The sequence below is a fragment of the Sarcophilus harrisii genome, chromosome 1, assembly GCF_902635505.1.
Source record: "Sarcophilus harrisii chromosome 1, mSarHar1.11, whole genome shotgun sequence".
Taxonomy (NCBI): Eukaryota; Metazoa; Chordata; class Mammalia; order Dasyuromorphia; family Dasyuridae; genus Sarcophilus; species Sarcophilus harrisii.
Genome location: NC_045426.1, coordinates 340,362,561 through 340,375,352, shown reverse-complemented (window position 1 = coordinate 340,375,352; position 12,792 = coordinate 340,362,561). Strand labels below are relative to the sequence as shown.

At 46.6% G+C, this 12,792-nt stretch overlaps 1 protein-coding gene across 3 annotated transcripts; it reads right to left on the bottom strand.

Annotated features, from left to right (window-relative positions):
* Window positions 1-60: 60 nt before the first annotated feature.
* ANTKMT (adenine nucleotide translocase lysine methyltransferase) lies at window positions 61-5,152 on the bottom strand. 3 transcript variants are annotated; one of them, XM_003761963.4, is made up of 6 exons: window positions 4,947-5,152; window positions 2,890-3,053; window positions 2,702-2,806; window positions 1,866-2,006; window positions 1,037-1,087; window positions 61-563 (listed from the first exon to the last, which is right to left on the bottom strand). In XM_003761963.4, exons 2-6 carry the CDS (start codon window positions 3,049-3,051, stop codon window positions 363-365), a joined length of 660 nt encoding a protein of 219 aa, XP_003762011.1. In that variant the 5' UTR covers window positions 3,052-3,053; window positions 4,947-5,152; the 3' UTR covers window positions 61-362. The 3 variants fall into 3 exon arrangements, with proteins under 3 accessions (XP_003762011.1, XP_031801587.1, XP_031801586.1); XM_031945726.1 differs by lacking the exon at window positions 4,947-5,152 and adding an exon at window positions 4,839-4,860 and having other exon boundaries at window positions 363-563; XM_031945727.1 differs by lacking the exon at window positions 2,702-2,806.
* Window positions 5,153-12,792: the final 7,640 nt, after the last annotated feature.

The window sequence follows — 12,792 nt, the reverse complement described above, 5'->3', positions numbered from 1 at the left end:
GGAGAAAAAGTAAAATAGTTGTGGGGAAAGGTTATTAAAGTCTAGTGGTAGTCACAAGCATCAAAATGGAAAAATTTTATTGTGTTCAAATGTGAATCTCAGGAAACTAGTTTCAGTTCTAACTTAGAGCTGCCATGAAAATCTTTAGAGGTGATCCTGAACTACTTCTCCAAGTGTTGATTCCAAATAATTTTTTGAGCCTCAAATACAGTGACCAAGATCAGCTCTATCCTGGGGAGGCACACATCCTGGTTCTCTGTAGTTGAGGGAAAATCCATGGTTCAAATAAGGGCTACCTAAGGGGCCTTACATAGAAGGTAAAGTGCCCCCCTCTCATGAAGGGAGCCGCACCTCCCCAAAATCTAGACAGGTGTTCCCTGTAGGAAGGCAGTTGCCCTTGTCTCCATGTTTTGCCGGATGTCTCCAATATCGTAAGCCCAAACCTTGTCCAGGCCCTCACCGACCGTAGCTGTTGGCTCCCAGTTGGGAAGAGGGAATCGACCAGATATCACTCGGGTCTCGTTAGGCAATTCCTCTAGTAGTTTGTTTTCCAGAAGATGAAGCTGTGAAAAAGGCCAATAAAGAGAGACGTAAGCTATGAGGAGTGAGGGACTCAGTAATAAGCACAGAACTCCAGGAGCCAGGAAAAAGCTCATCTGGCCTCAGCAGACTCAAATTCAAAGTCAAGTTCTGGGACTGGTCCTGTCACTCTAAGGTCAAACAAGGTCTTCCAAAGACTCCTTCAATCTGACTGCTACACTTTCTTCCAAAGTGTTTCCATTCCATCTCACAGATATTGAGATGTCTTTAGGGTTCCTAGCAACATCCAATGCCAGCCCATTTGGGAACAGCCTGCTGATTTTTCATGGGGACTGCTAGAGAAACAAGCAGACATTGGCTGTGAAGCCAAACAGATGGGGCACTGGCCCACAATGCAACAATTACCTCAGTTTAAATCATTCCTGAGCCCTGGGAATATTTTAGTTCAACAAATCCCATGGCCTTAAAGCATCTCTCTGCTAGTGCTCAGACATACCACACTGGGAGCCAGGAAGACCGTGATGTTTTTGCAGTCAGCCAGATTCACCTGCAAAAGAGATATGACTGCTTAGGAGAAATGAGGACATGATGACAGCCTCAAGGGACTTGGAGAGTGTTTTGCAGATGTCTTCTACTTTTGTAACACTTAGAAAAAGAAACCTTTGTGCTCTACCTGGGGAGGTTAGAAACCTCTAAACATATATTTTTCATATTCCCAGAAATTGTTTTCTTAACTCCCAGGGAAGCAGAAGATACCAAGCTACTGGTATAGAGCAGTTGCCCTTGCTCCTCCTCTATTGATGGCTTCCAATTCTAAGGCCAAAGTTATGCTAAACTAATAACTATTTCTCATCTTTGAAAACATCTGATTCTGCTGTCCCTAAAGCCTATCTTATTAGCAACTGAGGAAATATGTCAAATCATCCAGACTAGACTAACCAATTCAGGGAGGCCAGAGATCCAGATACCCTAGGTCACAGAATCACTTAGGAAATAGGAAAATAGCTCAGTTCCAAGTGGCTTGGAAATTTATTACTCCTCTATTTTATACCCTCCCCTATAAATGAGGGAAAATTGGAGTAAATGATCTCTAAGATCCTATTCAGATCTGAAAGTTTTTAACTCCTCAAGATGAGTAGGAAGATAGGATAAAATAGCCACCTTCTACTGCTAGATTCACTAGATCCCTGCCCCTGGTCTCAAAACTCATAGCTTTAAGCATGCTGGCTTCCCAAATCAATCAGTACTTGTGTACCCTGTTGACTGTTACCCACTCCAACTGGAATCCTGAACTAAAAGAATGAAGGGTACAGAGCTGCAATTACCTTCCAGAGATCCTTTTTCTGGTAGGAGACCTTTTGAGCACAACCAGCACGCCATGCATGGAACCGGGAAAGCTGCAGAAGCCAGGGGTTCAGTTCATAACCCACAACAGGACAGAATCCTTGTCTGTATGCTGCCAAAACCTGTAGGACCAAACAATCGGCACTCCCTACCACATCCCTCAAGGATCAGAGGTGGTGCTGGCTGGAGATAAGGAAAAGTGAGGTGTCACAGACTTGAACAAAAAGGATAGGGAAAGTGACCCACAGGGGGAATAGTTTCCAGAAGCCTCTCACTGATACAGAGGACTGGAGCTTACAAGATGGAATATAGGGAAAGAAACCCAGTTCTTTCATCTGGTACTCAAGGCCTCCACATTCTAGATCCAACTGACCTACTACTACTCATTCTCTGAGCTTGTACTACTTCAGTGCCTTTGCCTGGGAATATTCTTCCCAGGGGACTTAGGTCTCCTGAAGTCCAACCCATCCCTCAAGAAACAGTTCCCATGCCATCTCCTCCATGAATTTATCTGTCTTGCACCAACTGGAAATGAACACTCTGTATAATTCTCTTCTTACATTTTGTCCCTTTCTTATGCATTGCTCATACTGTTTTGTATTAGTTAATTGTGTACCCTTACTCTTTAATTCCCTTGCAAATACTAGGACTAGACTCTCCTTGAGTAGCGACTATTGATAACAGATGGTCAATAAATATTTGCAGAATTTGCTGAAATGAACTAAGAGTAGCATGGTCTGAAAGGAACTTTATGCTTCAATCAGAAAGAACAGACAGAAGGAAGGAGCAGAGAGAGGAGATTTTTTTCCCTTCTTACAATCCTGCCATCACCAGAGCCCAAGTCCACCATCTTGCCAGAGCGGCCCTGGAGAAGTCTCATCACATTGTCTACCTGTTTCCTACTTGCTGGGACATAGGGAACCTTGAAAAAGACAGAAAGAGGATAAAGTTGGAAGTGGCTCTTCAATTATCAACTTACCCATCTCCCCCCTCAGGCCAACTTACCTGAAGCCTCAGGGGCACTTTTCGGAAACCAGGCATAAGTAACCCTGCCCAGACTGCATAGGCAAGTAAACTAGTGCCAGCTGCCACTTGTAGGATACCCAGTCCCCCAAAGTGGCGGTCCTGTAGTTCTGCCATGGCCTCTCCGGGATCATCTTGATCCATTTCTAGGGGAACAAAATGTATACTAACTTCCATTTTCCATCATTCTGCCCCTATTCTCTATTGTCCCTGCTATAGGGACAGCAGAATCAGAATCAGATATTTTCAGATGACGGGCCCCACCCCTGGTTCTCCAAAGTCAATACCCTATTAGGCATAAGCCCCCACCTACGTGAGGATGGACCTCACTAGTCAAGACAAGGACAATTAAACCCTTGGCATACAAAAATATTAATAGTCACACTGATAATGAATCACCCTACTCTGCAGGCTAGCATGTAAAAGGAACCCATTAAAATACCAAAAATCATTGCCACTGTTAAAAATAACTGATTGCTATTTTAAAATTTTAATTTATTGTGAAATCAAAGTATAAACCCAAGTCAGCTCAGCTCCTTGATGCTCCTCAAATCATGCCCCTTATAATCATCTACATAACACCCAGAAAGAGTAAGAAATCTGTTCAAATTCCCATAGTGAATCAGTAGCAGAACCAGGTCTGCAAACCTGGGCTCTTTCCATCGTGATGAAACTTTCTAAAATGAAGTTCTACGATGATGCCAACCCTATTTTAAATATCCTACTTGGATTTGCTATTTAAAGGAATGCTATGACATATCTTTTTATAATCACCCTTTCCCTCAACCTTGTTTGTCCTTTACCTATGCAATTTTTAACACTTGCCTAAAGCAAAATTAATCTGAGAGCTGGGCTAAGCTCTCTAGTCCAAAATATACTTCAATAAGTATCCCTTCTTCAACAGACAGACAAGAACAATTTCAAGTCATCCAAAGGAGCCTCTCTTTAACCAAATCAGAAATTCCTTGTCATCCAGCCTCTTTGATGACCTGTAGTGACAGGACCCACTACTTTGCAAGGCAGACTATTTCCACTTTTGTTAGATAATTGTTTGCTAGTTTTTCCTTCCTAGAGATCCTAAATCAGGCTGACACTTTAACCTATTGCTTCTATTTCCGGGGCAGGAGAACAAATCCATTTCCTCTTGCATTTGACTACCCCTCAAATAGCTGGAGATCAGTTGTGTCCCTGGACTTCTCCAAATGAACCCCAACTTCTTCAACCGACCCATAGATGGTATGCATGACCCTTCATCAAAGGATTTAAAAATTAGCGTCCAGAACTGAAACATTCCGAATGTGGCCCAGGCAAGGCAGACTGATCGGATTCCCCCCTCCCCAACTCACCCCCACTCCTGGAGGCGCTGCCCCTCTTAGCGGAGCCTAAGGTAATACTAATGGTGTGTCTCTTCTGCAACTCCACAAGCGCTTCTATTCTACCCAGAATGATCTACCTGGGGGAAAGACACACTAGACCGAAAGCAGAGCTGCGGTCCTTACACCAGTCAGAGTTTCCAGCCCGCCCAAACAGAGGGGCCTCTCAGTGAGAGTGCTTGGAAGGACCGGGGGGGATACATTGTAACCACTCTAACATCAGAAAATATCAGAGTGTGCCGGATAACCCTCCCCCGCAGTGCACACTGGAGATCTGGGCGCTTTGCGCCTTTCACGCCATCTCCCTGCCTGTTCGACATCTGCAAACCGGGGGTGTGTGGGCCGGGATGACCCCCGCCGCCCCTTCCGGTTCTATACTGCGTCACCCTGCTCTGCCTGGGCCTCGCCATCTCGGAGGAGGAGGAGGAGGATGCCCTCCCGAGGCTGCGGCGACACCACACAACAAAGAGACGGCGATCCCAGGGGTTCTTTACAGGGGCAGCCCCGAGGCCGGGGTCCAAAGCCCTTCCGACGCCCGGCTCAGGACCCCCCCAGCACCTGCTCCTCCCCGTCCTTCCCTTCAGGGCAGGAGCCTGGGGGCGGGGCGGGCTGGGGCGGGGCCTCGCGGGCGGGGGCAACGTCACCCCCTCCCTCCCGGGCTCCCACCTCTTGGGGAGGGGGGCCGGAATGGGCCCCGTTTCCCTTCTCCACCGCTTCGGCCGGGAAGGATTCGGCCACGACACCCCCCGAAAGCAGCAAGCAGAGTCTGGGCGGAGAGCGACCCTGACCCTCCGAATGCTCTGTTCTGCGGGATCCCAGGGGCCCCCCACTCTCGGGCTCGGGACCGATCCCCTCAGCAGGGCCGCGGCCGTTGGGACGAAGGGGGCGGGGGGAAGCTCAAAGACGGGCAGGTCGCCAACGGTCACCCGGAAGAGAGTGCGCTGCCCGGTCGGGCTGGGCCTGGCGCGTGACCTCCTCAGGAAGTGGAGCGCGTGCGCGAGAGCCGGATGGGGAGGTCGGGAGAAGCGGTCGCGTCGCACACCGTCACCTAGGAGACAGCGGGGGTGGGAGCGGGATGAGGAGAGGAAGGACAAGAAAGTGGAGCGCGTGCGTTCGCTCGACAAATGCGTTCTTCCTTCCTCGCGCACTTAACGGTCACCCGGCCTGCCGAGTCAGCCTGGGGGAGGAGCACGTGGTCTGCTCGCTTTTATCCACGTGGGGGACCAAGGGAGTGTGGGGGTGGGGAAGGCCTAGGGAATTCTTGTTCGCCTCCGGCGCGCCTCACCGGTTTACCCCATCCCCCTCCCAAGAGCTTCCTTGCCGTTATTAAAAAGAGCAGCGAGAGGCTTTCCGGCTCATTTAACCTAATCGGTACAAGACAAGCATTTATTAAACCCCTCGTAGGCACCCGCCCTGTGCTAAGTATTCGGAGCCCAAAAGCGGAAGTGAGACGGTCCCTGCCCTCGGGGGGCTTACATTCTGTGGGGGGAAGTGGGGCGCACACGCAGCTGCGTAGGAAACACGCAATAGCGAAGGCCGGGGGCGGGGCTAGACACTGGGGAAGCTTCTTGTAAGAGGTGGTTGGTTGGGCTAAAGCTGGGACCCGCACACACGAGCACTTCGTGAGTCCCTGCTGCGTATCGGGTGCGAGGTGCCGGGGGCAGGGGCTAAATGCAAAAGGCAGACTACCCACGCCCTTCCTTTTATGGGTGAGGACACCGAGTACCAGGCTATTAATTAGAAAGCTGGGTCCCCCGCTCTAGCCTTTACACGCCTCTGACCGACCGCCTTAGAGACAAGAAGGAACCTTAGCTCCGTTATCCGGAAGGTCCCCGGAAACTTTAAAAAAATATTTGATTCGGTAAGAAAAAAAAGTTGGGGTTCTGCAACCTAAAGCAGCTCATTCCAGTTTTAGGTTCGCAGTCCTGATTCAAGCGCTTAATTCCCGTGCACACAAAGAGAGCTATTGTTGCTTGTGACCAAGCAGTTCTCCAGAAGAGTCCTCTCAGAATGGGGGGAGGGGGTGTTGAGGGAAAGAAAAGTCACCCCTCTCCACTCCCGTGCCTAATCTCGGGGGAGAAAACGGAGCTCATTATATATTAACACTCCACACCTCCAATACCTCCAAAAGCGGCACACCTTGCCTCTGTGTGTGCTTCCTTCGGGACAAACCTTCTTCCGTGGCCTTCTGGAGCTGTCCTGGCCAAAATGCTCTTCCCGGGGTGGTCCTCTTTGGGAGTTGGGCTTCTCCATTAGCCAGACTGCTTGGTTTCCTAGGCCTTCACTGCTTTAGCAGCACCTGTCAGGGTTTGCACCCGATGACATAGCCTTAGGAAGCCCGGGGTCATTTCTGCACCATTATCAGGCATCAGAGAAAGACTGAAGTGGGTGCTCACATATGGTAACAGAAACTGGAGCTATAAATTCACTGATAGAGGGGGAACTTCCGGGGAAAAATTACCCCCACCTATTGATGTCGTCGTTCTTTTCTGCAACAGTCTTAAAGGATGGCCTAAAACAGGGCCACTCTTGACCTCTTTTTGCCTGAGAAATTTTTATGTCACCCCCAGATACACAGGTATATAGAATATGTATAAAATCCAACATTTACTGTTAATAAGTCATAATTTGGTGACTCCCACCCAGTTTAAGAAGCTGAGGTCTAGAGCATTTAAAGATGAATGACTTGTCCAGTGTCACAAAGCTTAGAAGGAAGATCCCAGATCTCAATTCACTGCAACATGTTGTTTCATATACAATAATACTCGATGGCTTTTTTTCTGAAGAAAAATGAAAATAACAGCACAGCAGTACTATCTTGGCACACCATTAATAATAGTTATAACCTCTTACATTCATATAGGCCTTTAAATTTTACAGTCATTTCAGCTTATTTGAACCTCAGATCTCCACTTTAAAGATAAGGAAATTGAGGCCAAACAAGATGATGGAATGAATGGGAGGGAAAACATTTTATTGAGAGCCAAGCGCTACACTAAATGGCAATACAAATGGAAAATTTAGAGTCCCTGCCCTCAAGGAGCTTACATTCTATCTGAAGACAACACACAAAAAAGGGTACAATTTCAGAGGAGAGGAACACATCCGAGGGTCCTTGGTTTGTACCAACAGATCAAAAAGCAATGGCCTGGAGTCAGCAGGGCAGATGGTAAGGCCCACTGGGCCTGAGGGAGCTGGAGGGGACCATCCCCCAAATACCAGGAATTGGACAGCCAGCCTAATGGTCTCAAAGCAACAGGGGCTTTGGGTTCTTTTCCTGAAAGAATGGGAAGGTGATAGAGAAAAGGAAAGGGGGCTAGTGTATAGATTTATAGAAGGGGCACCAGTTCTTAGAGCTGGACTCTCCAGCTTTAAGACTTTCTGACACTTTATTCACGTTTTTTGTTACACTGTCATCAATCCTGGGCCCCAGTGCCAGTTTTGTGCTACATCACTGTTGCTTTGATGATCTGAAGGACAAACGATGAGAATCGGGTGAAATGAAGAGATTATGTTGGTCAGAAGCTTCCCTAGTATCAGGTGTTATAAAGGCCTTTTCTTCTGATTCTCCCCCCCCCCCAACTCCAACCCCTTATCTCCTTTCCCTTTCTTTCCCCATCTTTTCCACCTCCACAGATCAGGATTCAACTGGAAATTTCTCCTTCCAGGTACCTACCCATTCTTGGTCACTCAAAGCACTTAAAAAGCAGAGCTAAAATTAAAACAAAGTTCTTTCCTTTTGGATCCCATCTTAAAAGGTTGACATTTACATACATTATTATATTTGATTATCACACTCTTGTAGGTATAGGAACTATCTTCATAGATGAGGAAAGTTGAGGTTCAGAGGTGATATTTGTAAACAGTCACACAGCTGTTTGGTAGTTATCAGAGGAGACATTAAAATTCCAGTTTGACTGACCTTCAAATCCAGTCCATTATCATCTATGCCACAGTTATTCTTAAAATTCTATAACTTAGCCATGTTTGGGATCCCTGGAAAGAGGTCAACCATCCTCACCTATGATGTTCAGTTCATTCCCAGGTATTTGAATGACCAACGTTATTTCAGAGGGCTTAAAGTCTAGGAGGCAGAGAGGAATGGTGCATATTTTTAATTTGAAAGGAACTCATTGACATTATGGTGGGGTAGAAAGAGTACTGGATTAAGGGTCCCAGCTTCTTTCAAATCCCAATTGGAATATTGTCTCCTCTATGAAGCTTTTCCTAATCCCCCCCACCTGCCATTTTTTTTCCTTCCTCAAGGAGAAAAAAAATTACTTTTTATTTATCTTTTTATAAGCTTCTTTTAATTAGCTCCTGGAAGATGAATGGTTCGTTTTTGTTTTAGCAACCCCAGTACCTATCCTAACACAGAGAATCCTTTTAAGTAGGTACCTAAAAGATTTGTTAGTTGAAACCTCGGTTTGATTCCTGGGTCTGCCATATGTGACCCCTGTGACCTTGAGCCTCTCTGGACTTCAAATTGCTCACTTGAAAGATGAGACTTTTGGAATGGTCTCTAAAAGTTTCTTGTTGCTGCAAAATCTTATCTTTCTGTTTTGCAAAAAAGTTCTCCAAAATGAAAACAGTTGACAACTAAGTTTTCCACTAGTTTTAAGATGCCGTTTTTCAGAGCTGATGACTAAATTCCTAAACAATCAGATCTGCTTATCTTTTAATATTATCAGAATAGCTTCAATACATTCATTTCAGGAATGTATAGCACATGTCATTAGAGTATGTGCCCATTTATTTTTTAAAGGCAAACATTCATTGAATATTCATTTATAAAGGATGTTGTTTATCAAACTAAAATTTAAGCTCAATTTTAAAAAAATTAACAACTACATTTTAAAGTAAAAACTTTGCAAAGTGCTTTTAATCAAACCCTTTCCCTTACCCCAATTATAGAATAACTTTTTAGCTTTATCTTTTCTTAAAAAAAAAAAAAAAAAAAAAAAAAAAAAAAGCACCACCTGGACCCTGTCCCCTTGTTCCCACACTCTATCTAAGGACAAAAGTATATCTTTTTAAAGCTTAAAATTTTCGTATTTTGTCTTAATCGTCTGAACCAACCAGAGACCCGGAGTCCCACACTGAAACAAAATGGCAATGCAAAGTCAAAAGGCAAAAACAATGTAACTGTTTTCCCTAACCTGGCTACAGTACTTCCTAGGGGTGGGTAGGAGGGCAGATCAAACCACCTATTCAATCCTAACAGGAAGCAGGTTCCAATAGGTAGCAGCAGTACCATTAGAACAGTCCAAGAATCACTTGGAGAGATTCAAAAGGTGACAAAGGGGCTCCAGATGATATGATTATCCAGATGATAAACAAACCTGCTTCTTCCTTTAGCAGAAAAGAAGCAGCAACAGCTGCAATAATTGAGCATTCCCAGAGATAGAAAGGCACACCCGTTGCTAAAGGCTTTGGGATCCCAGGCAGCCCTATCATGAGGTCCAGGTATACTCCAGGACACCCCACATTTATGTATATTTTGGACATCTCAATCCCATAGGCTCCTCTCAGATTCAAACTAAACAAAACATAACTCCTATTCTTTCTCTCCCAGCTCTTACCTCTTCCCAACTTCATTACTATTTAAGACATCACCATCATGCCAGTCACTCAGGCTCATAACTTCAGTATCATCCTTCACTCTTCTCTCCACATATCCCATCTATTGCCAAATCTTACCAACTTTCATAACTTCTCTCTACTCATACAGCCACCACACGGGTGCTCATCAGGTACATACTCTTGCAAAAACTTTCCCATCTTCCTATCTCAAGTCTTTCCCCTGTTACTTCCATTCAGCTATCAAAATTCAAGTCTGACCATTTCACTGCCCTCCTCAATCCGACTCCCTATCACCTCCAGAATCAAATACAGAATCCTATTTGGCTTTAAAGGCCTTCACAACCTGGTATCTCCCTGTCAAATCTTATCTTTTTTACACCTTATTCCCCTTGTCACCTATTCCTCCCAAGTATTCTTTCCACAACACTCCATCTCCCAACAACTATTTTTACTGATTGTCCCTCCCCCATGCTTAGAATGCCTTCCTTCTTTCCTTGGACTTCCTGGGTTCTCTTCAAGATTCAGATTCGGCAAGGTTATTTCCTGGTCCACTCCTTTGTCTTTCTTCCATTGACTCTCTTACACGAGTTGTTTGCATGTTGTCTTCCCTACTAGAACGGAAACCCCTTAAGAGCCGCTACAACTCTTTGCAGTGCTACAGTGCCCGATCCATGGCAAGACCATAATATTGGGCCTTAATGATAGATGGAAGGTGGCAGAGCTGAGACTGGAGCCCATGTCTTTCTGCTGTTATATTGGCCAAAGCTCTTTTCTCTGGTGGTCCAGATGGGGAATTTACAAGTTAGAAATCTTTTCCCAAAGGGGCCCAATTTCAAATGGGGGAGGGGGCTGGGATGGGACTGGGAACCAAACTTCTGAATTCCATCGTTGGCTTCCTACCCTTCCTCTGTACTGCTCTCACCATCAAAGTTCATAAGCAGGGGAAGGGCTGTAGAAATTTTTGCTGAAAAAGCATTTTGCTTATATCCAACACACTGCGGAAAGACATAATAGCTGGGCTTGGGCAATTTGAATTGGGTCCAGAGAGGAAGAACAGATGCACTGGGAGCTGGAGGAGTTGTTGATCATAGTGGGCCTGGAGAAGCGCAAAGAGTGTGATAAACTTTATACTCGGGACTCTTTCCACCAACCACCCCAAATTAGAGTGGAGCCTTGGCCCCCCTAGCTCCTGTTCTGGGACAACCAAATAGGGCTTCGTTAAATGAAACCATCTTGAGCCCCAACCCCAGCCAAATGAACTGCCACGGAGACTTCTCCGATTTTCCGGTTCTCTCCTGCAGCTGGAGGCAATTAGCTTGAAATCTGATGGAAAATCAGGCAAAGAGAAAGGAGGAGGGGTGTAGTGTAGAGGGAGCAGAAAAACAGGGAAGGATGGAGGCCAAGGGAGAGTGGAAGACGGAGCGAGCCTTTGGGGAGGGGGGAGCAGCCAACAAAAATAAAGGCCAAGAGGGCTGAGGTTAAGAAAGATGATGTGTAAGTGAAACTGAAAATGAAGTGAGGGGAGAAAATAAGGCGCCTGAGTCCGGTGGGGAGGACAGGAAATGTGAAAGCAGGAGAGGCGGAGGGAATGGGGGAGGCCATTCCCCAGGTTCTGGTGCGATCCCCATGACTCCTCACTTCTGAATTTTCCAGTTGTCTGGGGAGAGAAAGAAGCTGCAGAGATTTCCCACCCTAGGCAATATGTAAAAAGGGATTTAGGAATACCAAAGAAATGACCTTTCCCAGGCTGGGGGTGGGAAGAGGGGGCCACTATTTGGATTCCAAAGGATTTAAATGGGGGCAGGTGAGGATTGAGTGGAGAGCCTTCATGCTCCCGGTAGGAAACCTCTCAGAGCCAAAGACTTTAATCTTTACCCTCCTAGGTCTTTTTTTTCCCTCTCCTCCTCCATGCTGTAAAGTAGCCATGAATGTCAGGAATTTGTCACTATGTGCTGGGAATAGCTCCCTCCCCAGCTGCCTGCGATCTCAGCCGCAGCCCTGAGAGCCAACAGCCAAAGGGAGAAAAGGCTGCTTAGCTGGGAGGAGGCAATTTCCAAGCCCACCTGAGCACTGAAAATCTGGAGGCCATTCCCAAGTGCTGGTCAGAGCCTCAGGGAAAGGACCAAGCCCTCCAGGCCTCAGGGCAGAGAGCCATCTCATTTAGTTTGCCAAGCACACACAGCTTCCCTCCCCCACTCCCACCCCCCCCAACTCCCAAAAGGGGCCCTGGCGGAGGCTGCCACTTAGATTTCTGCAACTACGCACTCCCAGATGATGGGAAAGCCCTGGACCTTGGGAACAGCTCCAGAAAAGAGAAGTGACCTGGCAATGTTCTAAGTAATGGAGAGAGAGCAGGCCCAGAGACCTCAGCCCAAACCCACTCACAATAGCCCTTCCCCTTTGGAGACTGCTATTCATTACTGGCCCTGCCACCCTGGGGTGACGAGAGGCTGCCCCTTCTAAACCTTAGAAGGATTAGTCTGGTGTGGATCAATGGCAGAATGAGTCCCAGGAAGCCACATGTGGAATTTGTACTTAATTCTCTATACTCTCGTCCAAGAACCAATTACACAGAAAAGCTCCCAGGCATGCAGACCACTTTCTCACACACCCACAGCCTCACCCGAGATGTGTCCCAGACATTCTTGTGGAACCTTACTCCATACCCTTGTCAACGTACACCCACCCCCACAGCATCCACTGGGGTGCACATGCATGTGGGATCACATTTGCCACCAGAGGCACAGGAAGGCACTCACACACCCACACGCTCTTTCACACGCATCTTCTTCCATGAAGATCAATCTTAGTCTCTCAACACTTCTACCACTGCAGTTAATAGAAACAGCAGTGAAAACTGAATAGAAAACAAAACCAGAACATCACTTTTCAACCCTTCCTCATGGACAAAGAACCTACTGCTTTGATT